Consider the following 15946-nt stretch of genomic DNA (forward strand, 5'->3'; position numbering starts at 1 on the left):
CAGGGCCGAATTAATTAATTCAGGCATTATTCAGCACATAATTGCCTCAAGTTTTACCTGGCTGAATATTGAGAAGTTTTCCTTACAGTTGGGCCATGCCAGTCACCAGGTCCAGTAAATGCTTTCTCTTCCTGTAATTTCATATAAGCCAAAAGATACCAGCTGGGAACTTGGGAGAAGTGGGGAGAGAGATCCCAGCTCCATCACATCACCTGATTCTAGAGCAGACAAACCGCTCAGCAGGCTGTGGCTGATAGAGGGTGTTGCATGTATATTGCAGGGATAGTTTACAGCATATCCTAGACCTAAATCCATTCTCCCTTCATACCACATTGATCAAAAAACATGTGTGACACCTTGGCCCATCTGTGGAAGATTGGGTCTGTGTTGGTGACAAGGTTGTGGAAAAGCAATAGGAACTTGTGCTTCATCTTGGCCTCTTGCCTCCAGGCTCTTCGCTGCCTAGGCAGGAAAAGCTCATACTAAAACAAAAGCAAAAAGAAACTTGATTCCAGCACATTTTAGTTTACAGCTTTTTTATTTAGAAAGATACTGAAGAACGTTGCAGCATTCAGGCAAGTGACAGGAACAGAATGTAATATGTTTCCTTGATATCCCATCAGTTAAAATTGTTAGTTAAAGTAATTGCCCGCTCCACCTTACGACTAGCCGTCATCACCCTTCAGCTGCCATGTTTCCTATGCTGTGCAGGCTAGCTCTGGACTTAGAAATATAGGTTAGTCTCCAAGTAATCTTACTGTCCCGGAGTACTATGGCAGTACTGCTCCCAGTTCAACCCGTCTCATTTGCCTTTAGTGACAAGAGCAGGGCATATGCTGTGTGCTGTATTACTCAGTTTGGAGTGGTGTTAGTGAATGCGTGCCTGGCAGTTGCTCTCTGGACTTCACTGTAGTCTTACATCTCTTCTCAACATTTATATTCAGAGTATGTGAAAAAAAAAAAGTAATTGTGTAGCCTTTGCAAAAACATGCAAATGAATCTGTAACAGCTAGATTCGTTGGCTGGGAGCTGAAACCTCATTCTTCTCCCTTTTCAATGCAAGTTTCTTAAAGAACCACCCCTCAGAGGTAAATACAGCCCTACAAGAGCTTTATCTGTTAGTGAACATTCAAAGCTGGGTTTAATTAATTAATTAATGGGTTTAATAGGACTGATTAAAAGCCACTGTCCCATTCAGAATATGAACTTGCTGTGCTAGTCAGGACCAGCAGGTAAGGGCCAGACCTCCTTTCTTTTGCAAACAGGTAGCTCCTTTCACACCAGGGGACTCTCAGCAGTTTATTTTCCATGTAAACTATTGCTGGTTTCTGTTTGCTATTAAGAAGAAATGCAACCGAGGAAATATTCTACCCCATCTGACCCCATCTTCCAAAATGGGGCAGGAGGTGGCTGGAACAGACAAAGGTAATGTATTGGTAACCTAAAAACAAATCTCTCCTCCCGGTGTGGTGGTGATTGGCCCTGATGCTCCAGTAGATGACATGATTCTTTCTCTCAAATAAATTACCAGACAGAGGCTTCTGGGACCAAGTGGGCTATGTCTGTAGGCCCTGGAGAAAGACCCTATTATATGTCATCCCTTTTCCTCACATTCATTCCCAACTTACCCAAGATACACTTTGCCTGAAGGAGGGAAAGGGAGAGAACAGAAGGAGAAGGTAAAATAGACACCAAGAAAAATGGAGCATCCCATCTCTAATTGAACCTTTTATTTATAAAGGTCTGTCAGCTGGTGAGTGGAAATGGCTTAGACTCCTGTTCTATCAAGACATGACAATTTCATACAAAGAGTGTTACTGTTTATCACTAGTACATATATGGTCTGTTTATGCCATTGGAATCAGGACTAGTGCAATGATCAGTTGGGGGGGGTGAGAAGGAAAGTAGATACAAGAATTAATTACATCACAAATATAACACTGGTTTGAGTACTTTCACAGCACATTGTAGACTGCACTACCAGATCTATGTCCCACGCTCTGGTGTACTAGATTGGTGACTGGTCACTACTCTAGTTTGGCCAGGTAGCAAGTTAACTTCCTTCTTTGTCAGCTTCCTCCTTGTCATCTTCATCATCCTTTTCCCCCTGGAGATTCTGGCGAGCAAATTCCTCTATCACAATGTCCTCCTCACTGCAAAGCAGAACAGAGTATGGTAAGGTTTCAGAACTGGGCCTTTGGTGAAACACCATCTGCCTTGGCAGCACAGTATGAAAGTCCTAAGGAGGGCAGTGAAAAGGGCAAAGCCCCTTCTCAGACCAAAAGGACTAGTTCCAGAGTCCTAACATGGACTCAACACCCAGCTAACGCCCATTCTGTTAATAGCCGGTCTCAGAGGACTCCTCTGTGTACCTTCCCAGCTCAGGAATGCTTTGTTGCCTCTACACACTCAGGTTCAACCCAAGGGAACTCTGAACACTTGCAGGTGAGGTTGGTGCCATGTGTTCTGTTAGAACAGTTCTTGGTGTTTTTCATTATTTCCTGCACTGATTACTTCAGCTACAGGACTTCCTGCTGTAAAGAATTCACTGACTGCAATACACCAGATGGGCTGGTGAACAGTAAGTAGTTGTTCAACAGGCATTCTACCAGAAATGGCAATGCTGTTAAACCCAGGACCCTCAGTGATGCATACATACACCCCCTGCTTCTAAAGAGATTTCTTAAATCACAGGATTATATCAAAACCCAAAAAGTGGACAGAGAAAGTATTAGGTACCTCCTGGTAAGAGAAGTGCAGAAAGAGCCACAAAACAGATGGGAAATAAAGAAGAAAAGAAGATCAGCAAGACAAGGTTTCAAAAATTCAAAATAACTCAGCAAATTCTGCATGGAATAAAAGAGGGCAGCAATGGGACAGATCAGCAAGGTCCTTCTGGCTAAGAGGAGGAAATAACCTAATTGGGTCCTCAAAGTCAGATGTTCTTTGGTGTGAAAATGCTTGACAGAGCTCCCTGGCTCTACCTGTCCTCAAAATATTCTGATTTTCATGCATGTCTATGCACATCTCCTGAGCAGCAGCATCTCTCTCCCAGTAGCAGCTTCCAGGATGCAACAAGACAAAAACATGGGACTTTCATGGTCCTGCAATGAAGGATCAAATTCCTGGGCAGATGGAATCTGTGGCTTGCACATCACAATGCTACAGATGGACTTAGCATGGTGGGATATCTCAGAGGGCGTTTTTGTAATGGAGTTAAACTTTGATTGACACAGATATCTGCCAGCTGTAGAAGTGGACTTCTACAGTAGAAATGATTTGGACAGATTATCCTGGAGCTAAACAGAATTACCAGGGGAATGCAGGCCTTCATCTTGTAAGGCTAACTCAGCCTGTTGGCATGTGGTGGGATTTGGTGGAATTCTCCTCCTGGGTTTAGGTACTGTTGGGATAGTCCTTGGGTGTTTTAATTACTTCCTATGCCAGTTACTATAGCTACAGGATTTACTGCTGTAAAGAATCCATCTGGTCTCTCCGCATACAATTGTACTTTTTTTTTTTAGGTTGCAATTTGCTTATAGGCCAGTGTCTTTTGAGCACAGCTTCCAGCAGCCACTGAACTTCAATGACCTACAGTCTGCTGGAATTACCAAGAAAACAACAGCAATGGGACAGCTATTGTCTGTGTCCCCAGCTGTGCTGATAGGTGCCAGAGATGGAAATCTGGACTAGCACAGAGAAAATTTACCAGAGCTCCATGCAGCGCATAAACCAATGAAACTGAGTCACTGACAGGAACTCTTTCCAGAAAACAATGAAGTAGTGTAAAGATTTGGGTCTTGAACAACAGAGTCTTCTGATTTCCACAAAGGGAAGGAAAATCAGAAACCCTCAAAATAAAGTGAAACTACAAAACATATGCCCTTGCTCAGCAGTGATTTCTCCTGGCCCTCTCTGGTTTCTCATTTTAGCTATAATGTCACACAGTTTCTGTTCTGATGCAAGAATACAAGTCTTCAAGGCCTGTATCTTTTCGTCTCAGATAGTCATAGGATGGCTCCGTAACCACACATTGGACTTGGAGCATATTATTTCATCACAGCTGTGTTTGATGAGTTTACTTAACAATGTTTATAGAAAATGGCAGTATAAACTCTGAAAAGACTTTGTCTTACCTTGGCACGTCTATGGTCCAGTTGTAAATGCACCACAAAGCAGCAAAGAAAAATCGACACTAATTAGTTTGAGACAGACATTTCAAAAAGCACATATTCTTGGTGTTGATATGTTTCTGAAGGAAGGACACGTTCTGAGGCAAAGAACTGAAAATGGCTGCTCTATTTTAGTTTCCTGATTACAGTGGAAGATCAGATATTTCACAGAGTGCAATATTTTGAACGTTTTATACCCTCTCTCTCAAGAAAAAATCAATACTTTTCCCTCTCAGTGAATAAGACTCTCATGAGAGAAGTTTGGATAACAGGTTCAGTTGATACTTGGCTAATCCCATTGCTTTTACAAACATGATTGAGTTTCAGATTTAGTATAACTGTTTCCTTTCAATTATGCTAAATAAGCATCAAGTTTAGTTCACAGACCACCCATTCTTTGTCCTGTGGTTAGTGGTTCAAATCTGCAATTGCAAAATGGGACTAATAATCCCCCAAATGAATGGCCTCAGCTCTTGGCTGGCCACAAGATTACCACCCCTACAATTAGTTCCTTCAACACAAACCTATGGCATTGATGTTAAAATGCAATATTCAGTTTTGATGATGATGATACATCTTCTGCAAACCAAGCTTGAAGGAAACAAGATGGTCCTGTCAAAATCTAGAGGCATAGCAACCCCTTTGCAAACATTCCCTGAAGCATTTTATAGTTTGCACTTGCTGCATGGCCTTACATAGGCAGAACAGGGCTGAAAAGTAAGTGGGAGTAGATCTTCTTATTTCTAAAGCCATGGGTCACAATGGACTCTGTAAAACACAGGCAGTGCTTTTTCACATTGCTTATGGTATCAATAGCACACTGTAGAGGACATCATGAGAACCCAGTGACGGCCAGTTTCAGAAAGTGTAGAAGCTCAGTTTAATTTTAGGGTGGGAATAATAGAAGCCTCTCAAGAATTGTTGGACCTTCCATGTTAACCACACAAGAAGCAGGGAAACAGGAGAAGGGTTAACCAAACTGCTCCCCTTGGAGAAGGCTTTAGGGTTCGTTTCAATTTGAGTTCATTTTCATGAGCTGCTTCAACAGGCCAAAGGGGAAAAAATGTTGTAAGTCTTTTGATGCCCCCCTGTGAACATGCATCTTATTCCTTCCTGCTATTTCTTTCATGGAAATGGTATTGTAGCTTAATCACTCACCATCAGTTGGCTTTGGGTGCATGAGAATAAGTGGCAACTCAACACCAACATCACTAAAAGAAAAAACATATCACTTGAAGGGAAGAATTACACAGGGATAGTCAGGAAGGAAGAGTGTGTTAACTCCCTGGACTTTAAAAGACTGCCATGAGTGTGAATAGAGATACAGCTGTCTCTGTCTTTTTCTTGCTTATAGATCCCTTGCACAGAAACATCCCTCAGTACTTTGCAATAAAAAGATCATTAACAATATAATAAGCATAACTGAAGTTTAACTTTTGTGAGGCCTGAACAGGGTAGGGAGCAGCTGCATGTTCACTGTGAAGAATCCCTCAGTTTTCAATGTGGGGGTTCAAAATTCAGCTCACAGAGTGAATTGCAGAGAGGTCAGACCTCTGAATCATGATTTGGGCTAGACAAAGAACTTCCGCATAATCAGATGTCTCCTCACCTTCCAATAATGTTCTCTTAGTACAAGTTGTTTACTAAATAACCACATTAACAGCCAGACAAGGAACAAAAGCTCCTATAGAAGAGGATACACCATGCAAGGGATGCAGGACAGCACTATACAGATTGTGTGGGGCTTTGACAATCATATCCACATGTAAAGTGTGAAAGTGTGTGTGTGGATGGAAGTTGCTCAGTATTCATCGCTGTAACTGGGCCCCTGTCACCATCCCAGTTCCAAGATTTGTGAGGAGGGACTCCATTAGATAACAGTCAATGGACTCATTTTTTACCTTGAAGTGAGATCTCCCAGGATGCTGTGGAAATGAAAGAAAGAACACAGAATTCATCCAAAGAATAATAAAACAAATACAAGTATCATGAAGGAGTAGAAAATAGCATCTTAAGCAGAAGGAGGTTTTTCATTTTATCACCATTATCTTGGTTATGTGATTTCTAGTTGCTGTCATGGTAGCTAGGTGTGCCAATAGTGGATGTCATATAATGTGTCAAGAGTCTCTCCACTAATGGGACAACAACCAAGAGGTGTGAAAAGGTCACTGGAGACTCAGCTGAGCAGACAGACAGTATTCCTTTTCCCAGTTGGCACAGTTTCAGCGTATCATGATTAGGGCTGTCTGAAAGAGTGGGATAGAGCAACAGATGGCATTTCTATAAGCACCAGGTATCCACCTCCAGAGGCCTCTTGCTATCCTCCTGTTCTAAGGAAGGATAATAGGCATTAGAGGATGCTGTATAATAAGTAAGTGTGAGGTTCAGGGGCATAAATGGGGACATGACCTGTGAGTGAAAGGGTAGAGAATCCAAGGTTCACATTCAGATTAGATTTCACATATAGAATGGATAACATGAAGATGGGGCAACACCTGGTTACCCCAAGGTTTGGTAGGGTATAAGGTGGTCCAATGATAAACTAAGAAGCCCAGGTACTGAGCTATTTCCTTGGATATTGTTACTTCATCACCTGTGTGTTGCTGTTACTGGTAGCAGTGGTGTTGTGGTAGCAATCAGAAGTCTCAGACATGGACCAGCACCCCAGTGAGCTGTGTGCTGACACAGAACCAAAGGACAGTCCCTGCCCCAAGAAGCTCCCAGTCTAAATCTCAGAATGAGGCTCACCCTCCTCTGGATACCACCAAGGTGACCTTCACAATGTAGGAGACCAGGATCCCCAGAACCTCTTTCTCCATGCCAGGTCTTAGGCTACAAGAAATAGCAGAGAAGGACTGTCAAAAAAGCACTCTCTGGTATATGATATACCAGATCAGTAGAGTGGGCCTAGTTCACAGCATTCTGAGACAGGTTTCAGTCATCCCTATGCTGCCACACTTGCTTTAGATCCATCATGTTCATAGTGCCCCATCTTGCAGACAATAAACTGTGTGTGTAGCAGTACACAGTGAAGCAAGCGTGTAACAGCACACAGCGATACTGCAGAACAGGCTGGGAAGAGAAGAACAGCATATCTAACAGAGACTGTGGAAGAGTTTCTAGGGGGTGAACATAACTGCCTCAGCTGGAATTTAATCTCAGCACCAGAGCTGATGCACTTGCTTTCATGTAGAGTGCTGCAGGCTCTTTTAAAGGGCATGGTCAGGATCATGGGTTTATATCTCATCATGAACCAGTGGGTATCTGTACCCATCACAGAATCTCCTGATTATCCAGCATGACTAAATCTCAGCTCAGGAGCATCTTAGAAACAGAAACACAAAGACCAACTCAGACCAGGACTGACTGAGGAGCATTGCCATGTGGTGGGACCCTGTGTAGGGATAGCAGCAGTGGGGGCTGCACTGGCAAAGTTTCTCTCTGGCCTCTAGACACTGATAAGACAGGCAAAGAGAGCAAAGAATAAGCAGTGGTGGCAGGGAGGAGGTCCATCTCTTACATGGTGCTGGAGGCCAGGTTGGTGTCCCCATGCTTCAGTTTGCCATCGAGTGCCAGGCCACGCTGCTGACGGTTGGCGGCCAGGGTGGGGGTCACTGTGTAGCTTTTAGAGACGGTGGAATTGGCAGCCACCGTTTCACTGCAAGGGTGCAGAGAAGAAAGCTCAAAACAGCTGAAATGTTGGAAACCTGGGATCCTGGGTAGCCTGCTGCTGTGCCACAGAACAGCCAGTGATTGTAGACCCCGAGCAGCTGTGCTTGGGCTGGATCAGGCTACAACCCCTGAGTGATTCACATCCCTCCCTTGCAGCTTACACCCCCCCCTCCCTATGTCCCTCCTTTCCTTGTTCCCAGTGTCCTTCCTTTTACCATCCTTTCACCCTTTTCCCTTCAATCTATACCTCTTCTTTTACAGAGGAACATAAGAATGGCTAGACCAGACTGGCCTGGACCCATCTCTAACAGTGGCCAGCATAATACACTCAAGAGGAAGACATAAGAATCCCTGCAGGGGGCAGTTGTGTGATAATCTGCCCTCTGGCCATTTCCACCTAAACCCCAGTTAGATGCTGGCTAATGCTGGGTGAGGGGGGCTGATATCTTTTCCAAAACTCTTATTTGGTTTTTCAGTATTTACTATATATGATGCCTCTATTTTCACCCATCAGAATGTCCCTTCCTGCCCTCTCTCATTTCATGTCACTCTTATCATATTCCTCTTCCTTCAAGGAGAAAAGGACTTGCCTGAAGTCACCCCCATTAGGTAGAGCTAGGAACAGAACCCAGGTTTGTCTGAGGCCTGAGCCACTTCCCAGTTCCCCTTGGGGCCTCCCTAGAGCTAGAGGATCTTAAGCTGTAACTGAAGCAATGTCATCTCTTCTCTGCTAGCCAGCCAAGTTCAAGGGATAACACCTGCTACTCCCTCTTACTTACTTTATCTCTTCATTACATACAATCTTGGTATATTTGTCCAATGAAAAGAGAACCACATCTGTGATCTGCTCCACTGATGAGAGAGAAAGAGAAAACAATGTTATCACAGTAGTGACATCGGCTACTGTATGTAGGCATGTACACACATCCTCCTTTCTTCCAGGGCCTTTGAAAGCAAGGGGAAGTTCCCAGAGATTTTCCTAGTCAGTCCACATGGAGCATGACACACGGAGTGCAAGCCACTTGTCTCCTGTATCTCATCCACCCCCATCAGCTTGAGCTCTAAGAAAAACATAAGAACTACAGGACAAATCGTGGCTAATAAAACTATCGACTCTCTAATGTAGCCCTCAAATTGAGTGTGGTTCTCTCTCATATACACTGGTGTCCGTCAGGAATGACACCACTGCGGTCAAAGAAACTACAATGGCAAGAAAATGGTCCAAGTCAGAGGAAGTCCAGGCTCCTGGTTTTGCTTAGGTCAGTAAAAAAGAAGAGAACAGGTGAGGCCTTCAGGCTTGCTATCCAGACAGCATGGCTCACCTATTGATGGGGCATGGAAGAAGTGAGATTTAGAGCCCACGGGTGCATTTATTTATACAGTCAGAACCCTGAGGAGTTTTAAAGGTTCATGTGTAGGGCATATGCAAAGTGGAGGATGAAGGGCAGGGTGGAGGAGGATGAAAGTGGGATATGGAAGCAGGCAGGACTGCAGCAGGGAAAACATTCAGCTGAGGCCTGGGGGGTGCATTGTACCTGTTATTTTAATTTTTTTCACAATCTTGGATGTGGCGTTGTTGATGTTAACATTGACACTGATTGGGTCACCATGGTAATAGATCTGCAATCACAATGGGGTTGGTTATGTTGTGAGCTGCTGAACTTGAAATAGCCAAGTGTTATGCACCCAAGCAGGTGCTCACATTGTAGTGATTGATAGGCACCAAAGCAAGGACTAAAATAGACTGGGAGAGGTTTGTGGCATGAAACGTGAGGATGCTGGGACCCACAGGAAATGCATATGCAACATGTAACAAGACCTTTCCCTTTCCATCCATGGAGAAGGAAGAAATCATGCTCAGTCAGAGTTCCAAACCCCTCTTGACCCTCAGGTTTGTTAAAAAGGGGCTGTTTCCTGGCAGCAGAAATTTAGATACAGAAGATAAATCCTCTGTATTCTCACTAAACCCCCTTTAAAGTTACACTAGGGTGAAACAGCTTTTACAAGGTCCAGGCTGGGGTGAAGCTCCCAGATTTGTTTGCAAACCAGTGACAAATGCCGTGAGGCTCTTCAGAGAGCACTAAAGACTCTTGAGTCCCAGGGGCAATCCTGCTAACCCCAAAGCAGTCCCTGGGATCAGAATGCTGCAGCTGCTAAGGCCCAGATGTGGAGCTCTGACCTCCAGAATATGAGGCACAAAGAGTCTCATAGGTCAGGAGACTTGGAAGGTAGGGAGACTCACTCTCAGAGGCTGTTTCCTAGCTCAGTATTTTTGCTGTAAACAGTCTACAGCAGCCAAGGGAGAGGGCAGCATATGCCAAGTTCTTAAGGGAAGGGAAAGCACCCAGTAGTAAGGGTTCAGAGAGTATCGCTCTGTGATGTGCAGCAGGCTGCAGGGGCAGACTCCGTGCAGGTGTACCAACCTCTTTATCCAGCGAGGCCTCAAGGTACAGTGGCTTGTCAGACATTATGAACTGCTTAGTAGTCTCTGCCTTTGGGGCTGGACCCAAGTTTAGTGGAGCAAACTGGACTTTTCGGATCACCAGCCTCACTGAATTCCTGCAGGGATGAGAAATGACCAGGCCCTGAGGCACACCACAGAGACAGTAGAGGATTGGGCCTCCCCGGGGGGAGTCCACCCATAACGGCCCTCTGGCTCCAGTTTGATCTATAAGAATGAAGGAAAGCAGGCTTTCTTCAACAGAGTCTGCCCTTCTTTCTGACCTCTGGTGTCAGGTACAAACAACAGTCTGTTCTTAAGAGGCATCAGAAATAAAAACAGGAGCTTAAATCAAAAAGCACAAACCAGGACTGAGGCAGACCTCAGTTAGAAGTGCAAATCCAAGGTAAGCCCTTTGCAGGGATGTGACCTTGGAAGAGACTTGGTCCTTTTGCCTCAGAGGCATGAGAAAAGGAGAGGATCCTCTGGAAATACCTCTTGTGAATTTTCTCCTCCAGATTTTCAGCACAAAATCCTTTGACTTCAAAGTCCACTCCGCAGGCCTGAAGGAAATATGTGCAGTATAGAGGTTATTGGGCCTTGGCCTGAGGGGGTAGTTTCCCTCAACTTCCCTCTGGGATGAAAAGCACTTATGGTTTTACTTATTCACATCTCCTCCCCATCCTAGTAGTGGGTATCTGCCCTTGGGAACAAGCTTGCTTTTGCTTGCTGGGGGCAGCTGTTCTAAATACACCTGACCAGCTCTGTCCTTCTGACCAACAGGGAGTGTGAAATGAGTCTGAGACCGTAACTCACCTTTCCAGCATCATCTGGCCCTGGCTGGAGAGTGACTGAGCAGGGCAAGTTGGTTGGAATCTGGAGGAGAAAGGAAATCTTTATCAAAAACACCAAACCTCTCCCCTAGCTGTTTCTGACTAAGTTCCTTCTCCACTTCCCCAAGGAAAATCCTCACTCCATTTTCCACCAGCATAGTGATACCTGCATTGATTTATAGATGCTAGGGTCAGAAGGGACCTCAACAGATCATCAACTCCAACCCCCTGCCTGGGCAGGAAAGAGTGCTGGGGTCAGATGACCCCAGCCAGATGCCTATCCAACCTCCTCTTAAAGACCCCCAAGGTAGGGGAGAGTACCACCTCCCTTGGAAGCCCATTCCAAATTTTGGCCACCCTTACCGTGAATAAGTTTTTCCCAATGTCTAGCCTAAATCTGCTCTCTGTCGGTTTGTGCCCATTGTTCCCTGTTACCCCAAGAGGTGCCCCGGTGAACAGAGCATCTCTGATTCCTTGCTGCGTCCCCCTAATGAATTTGTAGGCGGCCACAAGATCACCTTGCAGCCTTGCTATGGCTGAAAAGGTACAAGTCCCTTAGTCTCTCCTCATAGGGCTTGGCCTGTAAACCCTTAACCATACGAGTGGCCCTCCTCTGGACCCTCTTGAGGTTATCCACATCTGTCTTAAAGTACAGTGCCCAAAACTGGACAAAGTACTCCAACTGCAGTTTGACCATCTGACTGCAGTCTCCAAATGCCGCATAGAGGGGAAGTATCACCTCCTTGGTTCTTTTTGTCATGCATCTGCTGATGCATGATACAGTGCGGTTAGGTTTGCTGATGATTTATCACACTGACGACTCATGTTCATCTTGACAGAGCAGAGGATATCAGCAGGAGTTATACTCTTGACTTAGTTGCCACAGATCCCGTCTCATTTTATTCGGCATACAAATAACTACTGCTTCACAGCCCCAGAGCATCTGTGTAGACCAAGAAATGGTCCTTCACTCTTACTGAAAGTGCCCTGCAGTTCAAGTAGTTCCTACCTCAAAAGTGAAAGGGTAAGCATTCTCGCCCAACTTCTTCATCAGCTTTTCCTGCAATGGAGTGAGGGTTGCTGGTGCCTGTTTTGGCACAGAAGGATAAATCTGATTGGCCATGGCACAGATATCCTTCCTGAAGCTCAAACCGATAACATCCAGATCATCTCGGCCATAGCGGAATGCACATGTCAGGGTCACAAAAACTGGAGCCAGTGCAGGAGAGATGGAAATTAAAAGAGGAAAGGGTTAGGGAAAACAAAAGAGCGAAGCAAAAAGAAAGAATGGAGATAACAAAATGGCAGGTAGAGTACATGGGCTGAGGAGACAGAAGAGACCATATTTAACGACTCTTCAGAATTAAAAACAAAGTCATATGAGCAGAAATCTGACCCAATCTGATTCAATTCACACAAGCAGAAACTTGACCCAGTTTTCTAGGGATAAGTTTCTAAAGCTCAGTCTAGAGATAGGAAGATCCATTAAATTGTTTCTTCTAGGCTCTTATACCTTCAGAATCAGTCCCTCAGATAGAAGAAGGGAGGAGTAGAGAGTAGAAAACGAGAGAGAGGGGGCTTCTTTTCATTAGTAGCTTTGAACTAGGAGACTCACTGGACTGCCAGCAGGCATTTGACAATCACATGTGCTAAAAAATAACCCATTGCATCACTTTTGAGATCTTCTCATTACAGCCTCAATGCCTGTGTCTTGTTAGTACAGAAATGTACCTTTTCTATCCTTCAGATATTCAGGATCAATCAAGATGACACCATCTGCAAGGAAGCACACAAAGCATGAGCGAGGTCAGCTTTTACAGCAGGAAGGAACTTGCCAGGGAGGTTGCAAGTGCTGGAAGCAACCTTCTAAAAATACAATTTACCCATAAAATTTAGTCACCAAAATGATCTCCTTTCTCCAGCTCTAAAAACAAAAGCTCTGTCACATTGGAACTGCATGTTAAATAGCTCATGACACTTCCTAAAATACTCTAAAAAATATAGTGACATGTTTGCTCTGGGAGTCTAGATTTTTCTGCCTCTGGGGCTTTTGCCTTTTATTACAGACATTTGCAGGAAGTGGAGATAATTGCCTCTCACAGGTTTAACTTCTTCCTATTGCTTATTCTGATAGGAATAAACTACACGCTGTGGATCTGGCCCCTCAAAACTGTCTGTGGTTGAACAGCCAGCTACACAGCAATGAGATGCAATGGCATATGTAAAGGATTCTGGCTTACAAGGCAAAGATAAAGTTACTCACCTACAGGTTCTACATAATCAACATGATCCACAAAATCTCTCTTCCCCAGGTAGATGGAGAGCTGGAAGCAGTGTGAAGTGGAAGAACAGATGCAAGGACAGAAAATAAACAGGTTATTGTTTTCTAGTCAGTCCCTGGCAGTTCTCAAGCATGTAGCCTTGGCTGGGATTATTGATTGGAGCTCTCATAATCTCTAATTATCCAGTTTAGCAGAAAAGCTTTCATCATTTAAGGGGGTCTCATTAGCTGAAGAAAAGTTCTTTCCTGGAAAGAGAAGCACTAAAGTAACATGGTGGCAGGGGCATTAGAAGGAGAATGAGAGGGAGTTCAAAGGGAGAGAAAATCTCAGTGCACTCGGTATGGGTGCATGACGATGGCTTGAAAATTATATTTAGAGGTTTGATTTTGGGAATTGGTTTGTAGGTAAAGTAGATATGCATTAGAGCAATGATCCAGGGGAACGGCAAGAGTTAATTGGTTTCTAAAAGTCTGTTTGTGACAAAGTTTCTTTCAAAGCCCACCATGTCTGAAGCCAACAGACACACAGGCTGAGAAATTGAAGACATGTACCACACTGTTTCGTAACATGAATAGTATACCCAAACAGAGATATGGGACTCTGCAGCATTGGTGCCATGTCACAGTGCCCAACTGCAGAGCCCTGTGGGATTACTGGTTTTGGTGAACAGACCAAATTAGGATGCCTGGCAAATAACCAAATTAAGATGCGTGCATGTGGTGGATTTGTTGGAAACAAAGGAATATGCTGACAGGACAGAATGTGGACAGTATGATGACCACAGGGAGACCAATCAACAATGCCCAGAGATGAAGAGTAATGAGAGGAGAGAAAGAATACAAAAGAAGTGATTTCAGAGCATCAAAGGGTCCCTGAGAGGGGAACCCAAGGCTGCCATGGACAGATGGCACACCACCAGCCCGTCTCACCCATTCCACTGAGTGGGTGGGCCTCAGCATTCAACCTCCAGGCTTCTGACATCTGACATTCAAGAGAGAACCTCAGGGTGAAACTTGCATACTGGCCAGACACCTTCTCTCTGTGATAGCTCTAGGACTGGTAGATATAGAATCAGGGAACAGGGGGTTATTCTGTTTGCCTTGCCTGCATTATTGTTATTTGCTATCACTGTGTATCAATAAAATTTGCCTGTTATCAAATGGAGAAATCATGGTCAGTCTGAGGATTTGGATCCTCCCAGAACAAGGTATCTGATGCCAACACAGGATGCCAAATCCCATGCTAACACATGGGGTGCAATATGAGTACATTCACCCACATGAAGCCTTTGACATGCATGTGCCTTCCAATCTTTTTTAGCAGCACCCAAATAAATTAGATACCATTTGGCCGAACACATGAAGTAGCTTGGGATATAGACTTCCACAGCCCACCAGGAGTCCCTACACCCAGCCTGGACTTACCTTTGCATTGGGGCTGGTTTTCTTAAAGACTCTGAGAAGGAAACAAACACACAGACATGAGAAAAGTGTGTGACAAATTTGAGTATTCTTGCAGCCTGGTTCCTTCCAAAGTGTAGACTTCAGAGAAAGGAATCAGGGGGGAAGTCTGTTCACCCAGGAGGAAGGAGGGATTTGGGAACTGAGGCTGGGTTTGGAGGCTGCATAACATCAACCTGAGGTGGGGTAAGCAGGTACTTTCACAATCTCTAGGGGGACAATCCCTAGCATGGTCAGGCCCCAAACCTGCATGCTCAGACCTCCCTGGTCTGTTCCTGCCTGGTGCAAATTCAAGGGCTGTGGGAAGGGAATATGATGTTCCCTGAGCTCTCAGTGTCATGAGTTTCTCTGCCTACCACCTGAGCAGAATATTCCTGGTGTTGAGTAGTGGTAGGTGTGCTGTTGTCACAGGTCATATTTTAAGGGCGGGTGAGAAAAGCACTGAAGTGCCAGGTGAGATGTTAGTTAGAGAGCAGCTCCCTGGAGGCAGGCAGGCCAGCATGTGTATTTCCTTTCCCCAGAAAGCATGAACCACACAGCACTGCTCTGATCCCTCAGGTCAAGCTACTGCACTTCCTCATCTCTGCCTACGTGTTGGCACTAGGAGCACAAAGAAAGCCCCCTGCACGATGGGGAGCTGCTACCACTGGTCAGGTTTGGGCAGGAGCCGGGATGTTTGAGTAGGGAAGCCAGCAGCTTGTGTTGGGCTGGCAGTTCCTTTGATTCTATCTTATTGGCTTCTGGCCCAGATACAGAGGGGTTAAAGCTACCATGACATCTTCACCAGAAGAGGCTGATGCTAGGATGATGAAGTGGCTTTCAGTGTCAATCCCATTACTGTAATCCCACCTTCTGGTGCTGTTCAGTACAAACATTAGGTAATGCCTTCCCACAGAAGCAGGCTGAGCTCTGGGCTGGAGCATGGGAGCACTTGTGTAATACTGGTAGCTGGCATTACATGAACCTGACAGAAACATGGTTAGGCCAAATGTGGTCAATGTCCCTGTCGCTCACAGCTAAACTCACACATGCATGAAGTTCCTGCCTATCCCTGACAGAAACACAGAAAGACATGTTCCAGTCCCAT

The 15946-nt window shown here is 44.9% G+C and overlaps 1 protein-coding gene across 2 annotated transcripts in view; it reads right to left on the reverse strand.

Annotated features, from left to right (window-relative positions):
- Positions 1 to 1715: 1715 nt before the first annotated feature.
- Positions 1716 to 15946, reverse strand: part of ARR3 (arrestin 3) — a 30779-nt gene continuing 16548 nt past the window's right edge. The window contains exons 3-18 of one of the 2 annotated variants that reach the window (XM_059732762.1): positions 14824 to 14854; positions 13381 to 13441; positions 12849 to 12893; positions 12127 to 12326; positions 11101 to 11160; positions 10780 to 10847; positions 10268 to 10403; positions 9380 to 9464; positions 8624 to 8696; positions 7693 to 7830; positions 6921 to 7004; positions 6074 to 6097; positions 5331 to 5383; positions 4137 to 4146; positions 2740 to 2742; positions 1716 to 2153 (exon numbers count right to left, since the gene is read on the reverse strand). In XM_059732762.1, the coding sequence (XP_059588745.1) occupies positions 2054 to 2153; positions 2740 to 2742; positions 4137 to 4146; positions 5331 to 5383; positions 6074 to 6097; positions 6921 to 7004; positions 7693 to 7830; positions 8624 to 8696; positions 9380 to 9464; positions 10268 to 10403; positions 10780 to 10847; positions 11101 to 11160; positions 12127 to 12326; positions 12849 to 12893; positions 13381 to 13441; positions 14824 to 14854 (1171 nt within the window). In that variant the 3' untranslated portion in view covers positions 1716 to 2053. Of the gene's footprint in view, positions 5384 to 6073; positions 6098 to 6920; positions 7005 to 7692; positions 7831 to 8623; positions 8697 to 9379; positions 9465 to 10267; positions 10404 to 10779; positions 10848 to 11100; positions 11161 to 12126; positions 12327 to 12848; positions 12894 to 13380; positions 13442 to 14823; positions 14855 to 15946 lie in introns of both variants that reach the window. The other variant, XM_059732761.1, reaches the window with a different exon arrangement.

This window comes from Alligator mississippiensis, chromosome 8 (assembly GCF_030867095.1).
Source record: "Alligator mississippiensis isolate rAllMis1 chromosome 8, rAllMis1, whole genome shotgun sequence".
Taxonomy (NCBI): Eukaryota; Metazoa; Chordata; order Crocodylia; family Alligatoridae; genus Alligator; species Alligator mississippiensis.